At 40.7% G+C, this 15,832-nt stretch overlaps 1 protein-coding gene across 4 annotated transcripts in view; it reads left to right on the top strand.

Annotated features, from left to right (window-relative positions):
- LOC148505696 (inaD-like protein) overlaps positions 1-15,832 on the top strand; it is a 191,233-nt gene that overhangs the window by 118,080 nt on the left and 57,321 nt on the right. The window contains exons 1-2 of one of the 4 annotated variants that reach the window (XM_088447866.1): positions 12,085-12,224; positions 14,347-14,419. In XM_088447866.1, the coding sequence (XP_088303992.1) occupies positions 14,369-14,419 (51 nt within the window). In that variant the 5' untranslated portion in view covers positions 12,085-12,224; positions 14,347-14,368. The other 3 variants (XM_088447867.1, XM_088447868.1, XM_088447865.1) reach the window with 3 other exon arrangements.

Here is a 15,832-nt window from a genome sequence, read left to right as displayed (position 1 = left end):
GGTATCCTCATAGGATGCTCAGTGCAGCTCTACAGGCTGCAGGGTGCGTGCCATGGGGTGACGATAGGTGCTGACCCCAGTGCCCTGCGTAATGGCACTGCTTCCCTACCCATAATTATGGCCATGGTAACTTTTATTTGGATTTTTAGTTGTGGTGTGCTCAGGGCAAACAAGAGGAGGAGGGTGGTGTCATGTGACTGACAAATGACAGCAACCGTTCTGCCAGGCAGTGCTCCCAATTGGTATGAGAGAGATGTAAATAAATCAGGGAGCCGCATCCTGGATTGTGGGAGGAAACTGGATCACCCGGAATAATCCTACGCAAACAGGGGGGGAGGAGAACATACAGATTCCACACAAATAAGGCCCTGGTCAAAGTCAAACCCATGACCCCATCGCTGTGAAATAGCAATGCTAGTCACTTTGTTTTGGAATTGTAATGACATTAGAAAACTACAGGTCATCAAAACTTCCACTGTTCTCTGAGATCATGACCTCTAAATTCCACTCTTGCATAGTCTATGCTTTCCGAAGCTCAGAGAACCACTATACGTAGGGTGTAGCATATACCTCTATTATTTGATATGCTGGTCCCATTATAATCGTGGGCGCCGAGAAGAGGGGGGAGGGAGTGTGATAATAATTATCCGGGCATTGTTGGAGGGATCTTGAAGGAGCCCGGGTCAACTGCTAAGGGCCCACTCCCTGACCTCATTGAGCATGCAGACTATCCATTTGCTATCATCCAGTGACATCACTGAGAATGCAGCTAATCCATTCACTAAGAACCAGTGACATCACTGAGAATGCAGTCTACCCATTCACTAGGAACCAGCTACATCACTGAAAATGCAGCCTATCCATTCACTAGGAACCAGTGACATCACTGAGAATGCAGCCTACCCATTCACTAGGAATCAGTGACATCACTGAGTATGCAGCCTATCCATTCACTATCATCCAGTGACATCACTGAGACTTCAGCCTATCCATTCACTAGGAACCAGTGACTTCACTGAGAATGTAGCCTATCCATTCACTGGGAACCAGTGACATCACTGAGAATGCAGCCTATCTATTCACTAGGAATCAGTGACATCACTGAAAATGCAGCACACCCAATCAGTAGTAACCAGTGACCTCACTGAGAGTACAGCCTAATACACTCACTAGGAACCAGTGACATCACTGAGAGTGCAGCCTATCCAGTCACTAGGAACCAGTGACATCACTGAGAGTACAGCCTATTCAGTCACTAGGAACCAGTGACATCACTGAGAGTGCAGCCTATCCAGTTACTAGGAACCAGTGACCTCAATGAGAGTACAGCCTGTCCACTCACTAGGAACCAGTAATATCCCTGCAGTTATGTTTCCTTGACTATGGGTTCAGTCTAGGTCAACAGTCTGACACCTGTGTATGTAATGACATGTGCACTATCAAGTGCTATTGTTAGTTGTAAGCAGTTGTTCAATGTTGAATAAATGTCCATGGACAAATTTTAAAACTTGGGAATTGGGCTAGCTGGCCATTTGCTGTCTGTTGATCTGCCAAAGAATGCACGCCCTTTAGGTATTTGAATTCTTTGGAGAATTGGATCTCTATCTTGAGTTGATACATCTTATTTTTGTAATGAAATTATGGCCTTATCCAGCATTAATTGCCCGTTTGAAAGTCATTTTACGCTAGGATGATTCAAGAACCCACAAGAGATCTTAATGTTCACTTTAATTCCATCAACACTGGAATTAATGTAACAAAATTTTAAATTTTAAAAAATAATTACTTCTACAAGAACTTGATCTTCATTGTACAGCAGGATAAATATTAAAATATCTTGCTGGGTGAGATCAAAGGACATCATTTAAGAAAATGCCGATCAGCAGAACATTTCCATATTTTAGCAGAACTCCCTTTGTAAAGCCATGTGAAGATGTTCAGATTAGCTGAGGAAATATAATTAAATTATGTCTGTGTTAATAGTACAAGACGTCCTGGGGAGACGCATTGCCTCAGCTGAGGTTGCCCCTTCTAGAGGACAAAAATTGTACCTTTTTAATTGGATACAGTTCAAATATAGCGATTAATGAGATTATAACATAACTGGTCATAAAACTTTACCTTGTGTTTGCAAATTACCGAGAAACCTTGAAAAGAATATGGGGAATGACGGTTAGACTTTTCTTTCTGCAGATATGTTTGGACACTACAGCCTTTAATCATAGATTTTCATGCTTAAGACTCCCCTCATGTCATTCTAGACACTTGTTTTATTAATACACTTGCTAATCTACTTGCGCTTTTTATTCTGTACCTGCCATTTATTACGTATAAGCTCTGCCTTTATGTTAGTGATCAGACTAATTACAGCAGTTTAAAGGACAGTGGTGACGGATGTCCGTGTGAGCCACACTCTGCTCCAGGTTAACTACTCGGGAATGTTGCAATCTCTTGTCAGTGAGGAGAATTGCAAAGAAGATGAAACCACCACACTTGTAATCACTGTATCTCTGGGAGGTTTTGTCTCAAGGACACTGTTATTAATTCCAAGAGGTTCTGTAATAATTTAATGACACTTGTCAGAAGGTCTCACTGCTTGTACCGAAGTCTCTCTGGTCTTTTTCATTGGCCTTTGATGTAACAGTTTTGTACTCGCAGCTTTTGTTACAGAATGCTGTTGTACCAAAACGCAACATTTATCTGAAGTATAAAGTATAATTGAGCCGGCTATTTCGTGGAGTTAATTAGTATTACTGCTGACACCTAGGTCCTAGTGAATTGGTTAGCTTAACGTATGAGGGAGAGACTAACCAGTGGTGAAACGCGTCTAGTTCAGCACTTATACAACAGATTACACTGCAACATATTTACAAATGATATATTAGTCACTAAAAAAAGACAAAAAGGGATATCAACACTTACTGTAGTAATTAGTGATCTTAAAAAAATTCTCCATATGATGCTGAAGTAAATTAGTAGTCTTTATTATTCTATTAGAGCTTATTTGAATCGGAGGACATTATAATAATAATAATAATAATAATAATTATATAGTATCATACACCTTGCCTTACATTTCTAAACCTTGCTTTTATTTGCTGTTCTCTTATTTGCTAATTTCTATCCCCTACCCCTTTTAGACCGAGAACATCTGGACTGTTGGTAGTTGTGAATAAGAGAATTTAAAAAAAAACAAGAGATAAGAAAGTAGATACCCTCCAGTCTATTACCAACATTTCAGCACATCAGAAGATGTTCCTTAAGTATTATACATGATGAAATGTCCAATCACATAGTTGGACACCTTGCTGACCTAAATCCGTCCCTAATTATTTTAACGAGTTCATTAAAAAAAAATATATATATAGTTTAATGTCTAATTAAATATTTAACACTTTAAAGTTCCTTTTAAAAAGTTTTGCATGTTTTTTCGAAGAGTGAACATTTTTTAGAAATCAATATTTTTGGGGGGAAAATAACTGTTGTAGATAATATGGGGGTACAGATAAATGGGTATAAGTATGTTTTATCAAAGTGCATTTTTTAAAATACACCATCCATACAGCCCCCCAAAATACCATTCCCACTACTTAAACCCATTTTCCAAAATTTTTTAGTTTTCACCCCAAAAATGACATAATTATTGGCCAAATTAAGCTAATTAAAAAATATATTTTTGCCTAATTAGTCATTAGGGGGGGTGTCCAAGGGGTTCTGAAGTCCCAACATTTTTAGACAAAAATAGGGGTTTTGCGCAACTTTTCACCTGCTCTGAGATGTTGAAAACGTTTTGCAGCTTTTGCCTATGGAGTTTTCGCACCTACGAAAAGGCGCGGCTAATAGGATAACGTGAAACACATTTTTTGCTTTAAAGTTCACCCAAGTGTAAACTTTTCGCGCATACGCTGCTTTTCGTATCTAATTGGATACGGTGCTATGGGGGTGCTCTAACATTCAGCAATATAATTAGAAGTAGTCTACCTGCTTCCATATGTACCCTTTCAGGAAGCGTGTTCCCCAGCCCTGGAAAGTACAAGCGGCCATTGGGAGCATGTTCTGTAATATGTCTGTTTATGTCACCGGCCGTTACGGCCTGCATGTCAGGAAATAAACGGACGGTGACATAAACAGACATATTACAGAACATGCTCTCAGTGGCCGCTTGTACTTTCCTCAAAAGTCGCCTCTTCTGCAGAAGCGAATTGTTTACCAACAAAATATCACTTTTTGAATTTCAGTTCTCTCAAATCTGCCGCCTGCATTGCCTGTGATGTATTTAAAAAGCTAATTTTACAGTTTGCGGTCACAGTATGATTTACTGACAGTTCTGTGTGATCACGGGGAGCGTGTTGTGTGAGCCATGAAATCACAGTGTCTTCTTTTTTTTGTTTATCCTCCCTTTCATGTCTAGTAAAACATAATGTGTTTCCGCTACAGCAGGTCATTTTATAGAGCGAAAATCTCAAATTCTAAAAATTAAACTTGAAGAGGATATAAAATATTTTTTTTTAAGTCATTCTCTCTAGAATTTATTTCTAATTTGAGTTTGAGCTGCTGTGACCAGGCTGGGGGATGACATCATGGAGTAAGAACGTATTCTGTTAAGCGCATACAACACCCAAATGTCACAATTTGCGGAACCCGCAAGGCTCAGGGTTTTACTTGGAAATGCAGCTATCTTTTTATTTGTGTGTAAAAATGGGTATGGTTAGGCAGATTGGGGCGTATTTTATGTGATATGAGAGTGTGGCTTGCACAGATCGCGGGATGCAGCATGTTTTGTTTTGTTTTTTTTAAAATATGCAAAATGTGAAATAAGTCACTGGGATTTATAAAAGTGTCATTTCTGTCCTCTCCATAATGATATCAACTGATCATTCTGTCATATGTTAGCTTTATTACATTATATATGAAAACTAAATTCCCATTTTATGGCTTCAAGTAGTGTTAAATAGACATTTTCATAATTGATCACAATTAAAAATGTTTATTCACAGCCCTTTGAAAAAAAATAAAGTGCCACAGTGAACAAACAACGAATGGATTTTCTTGGTAATTCAGAATGCAAAGAACGAATGTGACAATTAAAACTCTGGCCCCCATTTATCAACGAAGGTAAACACCAGCAGAATTTTTCGTTTAGTATCACTGTGATACAAACGAATAATCCACTGATATTTACCAATACTCACCCCTCCGGCGAGGTCCAGCGAACTCCTCCTCATCTGCAAGGTCCTCTGCTGGGCTGCTGGCAGCCTAACGGTGCCAGCGACAGGGGTCTTGTGTAATGCGCATGCGCGACGGTCCATCTGTGCATGTGCATGATGCGGGGACCCGACAGTGCCTGGAAGGATTCGCTGATCCGAAATAGCAGCGCCGGGTCACCATTGCCGGTGTCTAAAGATGGCGAGAGCAATGCTTTGACAAACAGTGGTAATCTTAGACTACCACTGTTTGTTGAATCCAGAAAAGATGACATAACGTCTTTAGCGAGCGCTCCATTCCGACCTAGGCCCATTTATGCAGCACGGTGAGCGATGCCTCCAGGACATGTAAGCAGTGGAAGAAGGTTATCCGGGTAGGTGGAACGCTTCTATGCTGGCTGACTACTGCTGGACAGCGACAAGAGATGCCCCAGAAGAAGAGCACATGTGAAATGGTGGGCTCTTCCTCGGCCAGTGACCTGCTCAATTCCCTATCTGAACCTGCTGGCACATTCTCTTCATTTGACCCCACTAATGAAGATGAAGTATCTACACTCTTCTTATCCTCCTACTCAACTACCTCTCTTATTGAACCTATACCCTCACAAATCAGTAAAGCTCTGTCTCCTGTGCTCATCCCACCCTTAACTAAAATCTGTAATCTCTCCTTCTCTACTGGTATCTTTCCATCACTGTTCAAGCATCCAGTGATCACTCACATTCTGGGAAAAAAAAAATTCTGACCCTAACTCTCTCTCAAATTATTGTCCCATCTCCCATGTTCCTCTAAGCTACTGGAGAGACTTGCCTATACTCACCTCACACACTTTCTTAACACCCACAACTTATTGGACCCACTTCAGTCCAGCTTTCGTTCCCAACGCTCCACTGACACAGCACTGACTAAGGTAGTAAATTACCTGGTCACTGCCAAGGTAAAAGGACATTACTCACTTCTAATTCTTGTAGATCTCTCTGCTGCCTTTGACACTGTTGACCACTCTCTTCTCATACGAAAACTACAATCCCTAGGTCTTAAGGACACAACCTTTTCTTGGTTCTCTTCCTACCTATATAATCGCTCTTTCACTGTTCGTTTTTCTGATTCTACCTCATCTTCGCTACCTCTATCAGTTGGAGTACAGCAAGGCTCAGCCTTAGGTCCTCTGCTTTTCTCAATCTATACCACCTCTCTTGGCAAACTCATCAGCTCTTTTGGTTTTCAGTATCATCTGTACGTTGACAATACTCAAATCTACCTATCCTCCCCAGATTTGTCACCATCTGTGCTGGTCCATGTCACTGACTGTCTCTCTGCCATTTCATCTTGGATGGCATTTCGCCACCTCAAACATAATATATCCAAAACAGAATTAATTATATTTCAACTGGCCAGTAGTAGTTAGCAACCTGATCTGTCTATCACTGTTGACAACTCGACAATCATCCCCACACCACAAGCTTGCTGCCTAGGTGTCATCCTTGACTCTGAACTGTCCTTTGTTCCCCACGTTCAATCTGTCTCAAAATCTTGTTACATACATCTAAAAAACACCCATTATTTCCCGAATTGCCTATTGCAATAGTCTCCTTACTGGTCTTCCCAAAAACAGACTCTTGTCATTACAATCCATTATGAATGCAGCTGCGAGGCTGATCTTTCTCGCTAAATGTTCATTATCTGCTGATTCACTCTGTCAGTCCCTCCATTGGTTACCGGTCTTCTACCGTATTCAATATAAAATATCTCAAATTATCTTCCAACCCGACCTCTCCGCTCAGCACAAGATCTGCATCCCCACGCATTACTTGCTCCTATACACGGTTACAGGACTTTTTTTCGGGCTGCACCCACCCTGTGGAATGCCCTCCCACTCACAATAAGACTTTCCGCTAGTCTCCAAGCATTCAAGCGTTCTCTGAAAACTCACCTCTTCAGACAAGCTTATCAGATTCCAGAATCGCCTACATAACCTTCATAGCTTCCCTATTTAATTACATCCCTTCTTACAGTCCACACATAACCTCACATTTTTCTTTCTTCAATGTCACACCCTCCTGACCCTAGGCCAACTTTCCTGTGTGACTAGATCATACAGCTCTGCAGTCTGGCTGGACCAATTTGCAATATGTAGCACCTATCCTTGTGTATCAAAACCTATTTCCCTATTGATTGTAAAACTTGCGAGCAGGGCCCTCTTACCTTTATGTCTGTCTCTTACAACCCAGTTTTGTTCTATTAATGTTGTTTCAAATTGTGAAGTGCAACGGAATATGCTACGCTATATAAGCAACTGTTAGTAAATTAAATAAAATAAACATGTGAAAGGCAGAGAGAACACTCATGAATATAGGTCACTGTGAGAGAGGAATTTCAGCTGCTGTATGATTATTAGGTTTTTTTTGTTATTATTTGAGATTGGTCGAATTGAAAAAACTTTTATTTATGTTGTATCAAGAAAATATCAGTTTATTTTAAAATTGCTTTTCACTATGACTATATTACTGAAGTACACATAGCACAGGAAGTGTAGCTCAAAAACTAGTGCTAATAAAAACATTCCAAAGTCCTATTCATTTTGCTCGGCCTCAAATTAGTGAAGGATGACTGTTATTAGAAAGGATAATTAAAGGTATATGTTTCCTGTACAGTGCTTGGGAAAACAGCATAAACCCCTGAGATCCATCCTCTGTTATGTAGGGAGTGTCGGCGTGCCAATGAGAAAGCTGCCTTATTCCTGTTGTTGGTTTTCTTATCAAGGGCCGTATTCAATCAGACGTGAAAAGCCGAAATCGGCGTAAAAGTTTTGCCTATCGCCGCTTTTTGACTGTTTGAGTCTTATCTCCAGATTGAATTCCAGGACGGTTCATCTAAGCAGAAACTCAATGTACTGAAACAGGCGGAAATGTTTCTCCAATGCATGGCAGGCAGAAAAGAGTGCAAAATATCTATTTTGGGGTGCAAATGCAGGGAATTGATTCAGAACCCTCTGAAACCCCCACCTCCCTCCCCAAAAGAACAAATCAGCAAAAACATTTTTTTACCTCAGAACACCCCAAAAAAAAGACATGTAAAAAGTGGGGGGACAAGGATGAAAAGTAGCAAAATAGGTCTCTTGGGGCTGTATGGATGGGACAGGTGTTTTTAGGACTTTTTTAAGTGCACTTTAGAAACACAAAATATATGCTTGCATCCATATTCAAGTACCCCAAATTTGACAGGACTATTTCTTTTCCACAAAAAATACTGTTTTCTATAATTTTACCACTTTTAGGAATATGCTACTAGAAAGCTTTTAACACAAATTAAGGACACAAAGTACTTTTATTACGGCTAATAGTACACATCAGTCATGATTTCCAGTGCGTCTTATTTTGGGGTACAGACTGATTCCACCAATCTATTCAGTACTTTCCGCCTGTTATGCATTCACCTATTCTGTAATTGAAAAGGGACAATCGCGGGGACATGCATGTCTCGAATTTGCAGAGACGGTCATGTCGCGAATTTGCGTCCCAAAACAGGCGAATTTGGCGGAAAGTACTACAATACTACAGGCGAAAAAAAATCTGACTTTTCGCGTGTAATTGAATACGGGCCTAAGTGAACATTATATTTTAACTATCTGCTTTCATGTAATCATTAGAAATTAGCAAAAGTTTGTAGCGATGTAAATGGATATAAGTAAAATTGCTATGCCTTTATATGCGTGGATATTCCTGTAAGTATGAGTGATAGAAGCCAGCTACCATATCGTCTGTGCGTTTCCCCTGAACTTTCATTAATTTGAGATTCCGGCTCGACTAGTGATTGCAGTCGTTGCTGTAGATAAAGCCTCTAGGATTTTGTTATATCCAGTGCATAGGCTATAAAGCCAGCGGCTGAAATTAAAATCCAGCATTGCAGGGACTCTGGAAAGCAGGTCTGAGAAGAACCTTGAGCTCTGGCCTGGATTCCCAGCTTATAATGGCTAAATGATGCAGTGTACAATGAAGGGAACAATAGACTTTGACGGTGTCTGTACACAGAAGGAGAGATGACGAAGCATGTTTCACTAACCCTGCGCCATCTCTGCCCCCTCATCAGTGTTAATAAGCCCCAAACGATGAGTAGTTTTAACATCACATATTTCACATTCGTTACATCTGACAAATGTGTGTGAGATAAATTATTGCTCAGTAATCCAAAATATATCCTACTTGTCGGTGATGAACTTACAACCCCCTCCCAAACTCCAGATATATAAGTTCGCCTGTAGGTAATGGGAGCAGCCATATTGCCGGCCAAATCCATACACGTGACTCTGCAGAGTCACAACTTGGAAAAGCGTTCCTTATGGAAATGAATCTGAAATCTCTCTATTATGTCGCTGGTTGCCGCCATTTTGTGCAGGTGACACGTGCGCCTATAATGTATAGGAGAGGCACCTGGTACCATGTGTAGAGTTATGGTATCTGTTCACAAAATAATAATGTGTTACCATTGTCGCAAAAATGTCGTTTCCCCTCTTTATAAACAGCAGAGTGCTGCCAATGTGCAATACACGGACGTTTCTTACATGTTGCCGTCTCGTTGTATGTAAGGGATACCGGGGGGTATTTATCAAAGCTGGGAGAGAGATAAAATTGTAAAAAAAAAATGAACAACCAATCAGCTCCTAACTATCATGTTATAAACACAAACAACAAAAAATATCAGACCGGCACTAGTAAGCTAATTATGATTAACCAAAAAAACAACCACTGCACACACCTATGGTTCTGTGTACACCCAAAACAGACCACCAAGGGGTGATCAGACAAAAATGGAACCAGGCGGTGTTGTGCTAATAATCTAAATATTGGAGTTGTTAAAGGACTAAATATGGCAGAAAATCAACAAACTGATTCAACACACCAAAAAATAATACAGGTTGAGTCTCCCATATCCAAAATGCTTGGGACCAGGGGTATTTTGGATAACGGAATATTCCGTATTTTGGAATAATTGCATATCATAATGAAATATCTTGGGAATGGGACCCCAATATACACACAGAATGCATATATGTGTTATATGCACCTTATACACACAGCCTGAAGGTAATTTTATACCATATTTTTAATAATTTGTGCCTTAGACAAAGTTTGTGTACATTGAACCATCAAAAATGAAAGGTTTTATTATCTCAGTCATGCCAAAATTATTCCGTAATTCGGAATATTCCGTATTTCGGAATATTTGGATATGGGAGACTCAACCTGTATAAGAATCATCATTCTTTATATAAATTGTACTAGAAAATAGACCTAGTTACAATACAACATACAGTATACTAAAAAGTGACAATTCTTCTGCAGAAGTCTACACAGACTAATTTAATATACATATATAAAACATTAACATATATAACATACATTAAATGATGTGTACACATAAATAGCTGTAATAAAGACTACATAAAGCTGTCTTGGTGAATGACATAAAGATCTCACCGGATTGTAATCCACAAAGATATAAGTATAAATGGATACTCTTGTGTCCACAATTAACACTTGGAAGACTGAAGCCTTGATTAGGTCTCCATATATAAAGGTAAGTGCTGCTGATGTAATGAAATCCAAGTCTTATGCAAGCACTTACTTAGCTCTGTATAGCACGGCTTAAAGTCCCCGTCTATCCAGGGAGCCCGCTGCGCTGATGACCTCAAAACTGCAGCTTCTCCTCTCCGTATTTTAGATAGCCGGTGCCATGGTGGAGTGAACCCCAAAAACAGGGCAGGGACGGGTGTGCAGGTATTATGTGGAGAAGGAGATATTCTGAGGCTGGTGTTGAACGCCTCTCTCTCTTTACCTTCCTCCGTGGCTCTCTTTGACTGGGTACCCCCCCCCGAATATAGTAGCCCTGCTAAAGCGATTTGGGGTTTTTAAATGGTCTCAATAGGCTATTTAGCGTCTTTGAGCAAGTGGTGAAGAATAGCATTTTGCAACTTTTTTTTTTTTTAAATAATTCTTCCCGTCAAATTTGGGGTACATGAAAATGGGCGCAACCATATTTTAAAATGTCTAAAGTCAAGCATTAAAAAGTGCCAAAAACGCACCTTCAGCAAGCACCTGCAATCAAAAATGCTCCTCCCCCATACTTTTACACCCCCCCCAGAAGGCTATTTAGCTAGTTTTTGAATTTGTAACCCCACTTTGATTTTTTTTCGACCAATTTTTCAAAGTGCTTTTTTGGGGTGTCTTTTGTGGGTGTTTTTTGCATTTTATGACGCAATTAGCGACAGGGGGGGTGTGTCCAAAGGGTGCAGGGTGGTTCCTGCAGCATTGCTCCCCAAATCCCCAATTCTACACTTTTTTCTGGCGGGTACTCATAGGAGAAACTTTTTTGCCTATTACATTGCATTGCGTTATCGCGCCGGCGGAAAGACGCTACAATTGAATACGGGGATAAGCTGAAACCGGTGAAAATGACGTCATTGGCGATAAAGTATCGCCGCAACGGACTTTGCGCTTCTAAGAGTTGCCATTTGCCTTGCCGAGTCTGATAACCGAAAAGTGCACTTGTCGCCTTATTCGCAGTGGTGACAGCCATTTTGTGGGCTGGATCGATGGAAGTGCAGCGCTAAAAAATCTGTGATGTCATAGTAAATTGTTATTCTCCAGTAGTTAATTATTAAATTACCAATATGTGTCTACATTTAACATTCTTATTATGTGCAACTTTTATGTAAAAGGAAAACTGCTTCTCAAATGTTTTATTTTTTTTATTTCTTTGCCTAAGGGATTTAGTCCTAGCTTTTCCCCGAGCTTGTCCTGTGTAATTGTGTCAGGTAGGGAAGGAGCTGGGCACTACAGGTCACAGCAGACACACGGATAGGCATCAGCCTCTGGTGGAGGAGCTCCCAGTCCCTGAGCAATCGCCTTCTGCTGGATGCCTTTCTCCTGCCTACAGACCGCTGTGTGCAGCAGAGAGGGCAGCGCAGGCTTCATATGCTGTCTCTTAGCATGGGGAACGTGTCTTCTCTATCTCTGACCCCTGTGAGTATTCTGCATTACAGCAGCAGTTACACCCATCTCCAACGCCTGACACAGGGATGCTTATCTGTGTCTGCTAAAACCACCGGGAAACCTTGTGCAATGTTTATACCTCAGGTTAGGAATAGAAACCAGCTGTCATTTCATTGTGCTTCAGAAATAGTTATCTTTGTGATGTGAAATCTGTGTTGCTACATACTGTAGATTGTAAGCTCTTCTGGCAGCCATTTATTTCTATTTACAGAAGTGTATTTATTTGTCTGATATTTTGTTTGCTGACCTGTTTGTTCCTTTTTAAAATATGTAGTGTTACCACATTTCCATCGTTCTTGGATAGGAAGGGGGGGGGAGCTCTGGTATTGTACTCGCTGGACCTCTGGTACCTCTTGCAGGCCAGGGTTTAAGATACACTGCGGAAGGGATTGTAGCTTTATTAGGAGCCTTATACATGTGTTTCTCTTCAGGGACTGTATGCAGGCAGCGTTCCCAAAAAAAGGACAATTCTACATTTCTATGTTAAACCAAAACAGAAAAATAAAAATACACCAGTAATGGGATGTACACAAATGTGTATATATAGAGGTTTTCAGGCGCTCGGCAGAATGAATGATCTCTGAGGTATTGCTGAGTCTGTGGGGGGAAGTATTTTCCCTGTGCACATCAGGCTTCCTGTCATGATGTCTTTGAGAGTAAATAGTGTGTTAGACACCGCAGTGTCTGTAAAGTTGTATTTGTGTGTATATGTGTATTTAGGGGGGGCTGCAGGATGAAGTGTATATATAATGTGTTACTATAACAAAATGGCCATGCTCTTATTTATTAGCTACACACAGAATTGCAGATATTGGTTAAAGCGCTGGCAGCCATTTGTCTTTCTGTTTACGAGTGCGTACCTCCCAACTGTTCTGATTCTGGCAGGACAGTCCCGCTTTTTGGGCACTGCCCGCTGTCCCACTTGCGGGCTGCAGTGACCCGTGGTGGGTGGGTGGGGCTTGGAAGGTCACCTCTCAACCACTGCTCCGCGGTGAGTAGATGCTGTGCGCATGCACGCAGCGTCTATTCAGTGGTGAGAGGGACTGGGGCAGCCCAGTTCCTGGTGCGCTGGACATGCTCCCAGTGTGCCGAAAATGGGGGGGGGGGGCTTGTGGATACGGCATTTCCCTGAGGTCACGCCCCCTTGCCGCAAGGCCACACCTCTTTTTCAGGCAAATGTCCTCCTCCTCACTTTATAAAAGTAGGAGGGGTGTGCATGTGTGTGTCTGTGTATATATACAGTGTGTGTGTGTATGTATATATATATATATATATATATATATATATGTATATATCTATATATATGTGTGTGTATATAAATATACAGTGTAAATTAAGAATATGTCTCTATGTGCAATATATATATATATATATACCGTATTGCACACAAATAATGTTTTTTTTAAACATCTGTATAATATGTACTATATACATATCTGCGATTGGCAGTCTGTGCGGTGGCTTTGTACACCATGTAGACAAAAGTGATTGGACACTGACAGCAAATAGATCAATGAGATGTTACTGACGTCAGTACTTTGTAGGTCACCACATGCAGTGATTACTGCAGACGCCCTTCTTGGCAAACTGTCCACAAGTTCCTGGACAGCAGCCGGCGGTATGTTTTGCCATCGTGCCTTAGGTACAGTGACCAACTGTGACACTGAAGAAGGTGGAGTCGGCCTAGAACGCACCAGTCGCTCCAATTCGTCCCAGAGGTTCTCAATGGGGATAAGATCTGGACTCTGAGCTGGTCAATCCATCCGGGTTACTGAATTTTCTGTATACCAGCCCAGCGTCGCCCTGGAAACATGACAGGTGGAATTGTCGTCCTGGTAAAATCATTTGTTGTTTCTGTAGAACTGCCACAGTGTAGGGAGCACAGAGCTATGGAGAACATCTCTATACTTCTCATTTTATACCTTCACTAACAGGTGACTGCTGCAGGAGCGTACCATTTCACTTGTGCGGGGGTGTCCAATCACTTTTGTCTACATAGTGTACCCAGACCAGGATGTAGTGTTGCAGTAAATAAGCATGCATGTTCCCTACACTGAGAAGCTCATTTTGGTTTTCCTCAACGTTTTTACAGGAATAAAGATGCTTCTCAACAAATGGCCATCAGCCCTTACCCATCACAAGGCAGCTCCCAGTTCGCTCCCCAGGTAAGTGATTCTGTCCCACAGTCTACACTTCTGGCTGTATAAATCCATACAGCGGATTCTGTTACGCAGCTGATGCTCCAATGATAAATCTCATGTGATGCGATGTTGGAATAATTGATAACTAAGCTACGGTCAGCTGCCGAGCGCATGTAGGATCTTTCTGCAACATGATATGGTCCGTGCCACTCGCATGATCCCCTGGCCTTAGAGCTCATTTTGGAAAGTACCAGTGTCCAGCATAACAGTAGCCGTGGCTAGATGTCACGTTTTATTATAGTGATGGGTTGGGAAGCTCACTGTATTGTCTTTTCAAACAGAAGTGGTATTGTCATTATTCTTGTTATTCTTATCTTTTGTTTTTAAAGCATCACAAAGTGTCCTCAACACCATACATAGTAACATAGTAATATACATAGTAACAGTGTAACATACTAATATACATAGTAACAGTGTAACATAGTAATATACATAGTAATAGTGTAATAAACAGTAATATAAATAGTAATAGTGTAATAAACAGTAATATACATAGTAACAGTGTAACATAGTAATATACATAGTAATATACATAGTAACAGTGTAACATAGTAATATACATAGTAACAGTGTAATAAACAGTAATATACATAGTAATAGTGTAATAAACAGTAATATACATAGTAACAGTGTAACATAGTAATATACATAGTAATAGTGTAATAAACAGTAATATACATAGTAATAGCATAATAAACAGTAATATACATAGTAACAGTGTAACATAGTAATATACATAGTAACAGTGTAACATAGTAATATACATAGTAACAGAGTAATATACATAGTAACAGTGTAACATAGTAATATACATGGTAACATAGTAATATACATAGTAACAGTGTAACATAGTAATATACATAGTAACAGTGTAACATAGTAATATACATAGTAACAGAGTAATATACATAGTAACAGTGTAACGTGACATTTTAAGTTATACCTCTTTTACACCAGAGCTAAAACCTGTGTTATTGCAGGGATAACCCGGGCAGCTCCTTGGTGTAAAAGGGGTCAGGGTTGGATTCCTCGGTCGAGTGACCCAGCAATACAACCCAGGTAACTTGCAGGGTTTAACATGGGAATAACCTGTGAAACCCTGCAGTGTAAACGGCGCCATCCAGGTCAGGGTGACCTGGATCGTTCCGCATGCCTGCTGATTGGCCAGCTTCAGTGGCGCTTGGAGATGACAAATCTCCAAGCGTCCTCTTCAACGCTGGAAAAGCCAGTTCTCTGCAGACCCAGCTCCGGTGTGAATGGCGCCGACTCGGGAATATCCTGGGTCAGCGCCGGCTAAATTCTGGGTCAGACCCGGAATTTAGGTGTAAAAGCTGTATTATAATACAGTGTAAATGTACTTACCTAGGAACAACACAC

Source organism: Taudactylus pleione, unplaced genomic scaffold (genome assembly GCF_031769625.1).
Source record: "Taudactylus pleione unplaced genomic scaffold, aTauple2 ptg000442l, whole genome shotgun sequence".
Lineage (NCBI taxonomy): Eukaryota > Metazoa > Chordata > Amphibia > Anura > Myobatrachidae > Taudactylus > Taudactylus pleione.
The sequence above is the reverse complement of the archived record's forward strand: the minus strand, read 5'-3'. Positions and strand labels throughout refer to the sequence as shown.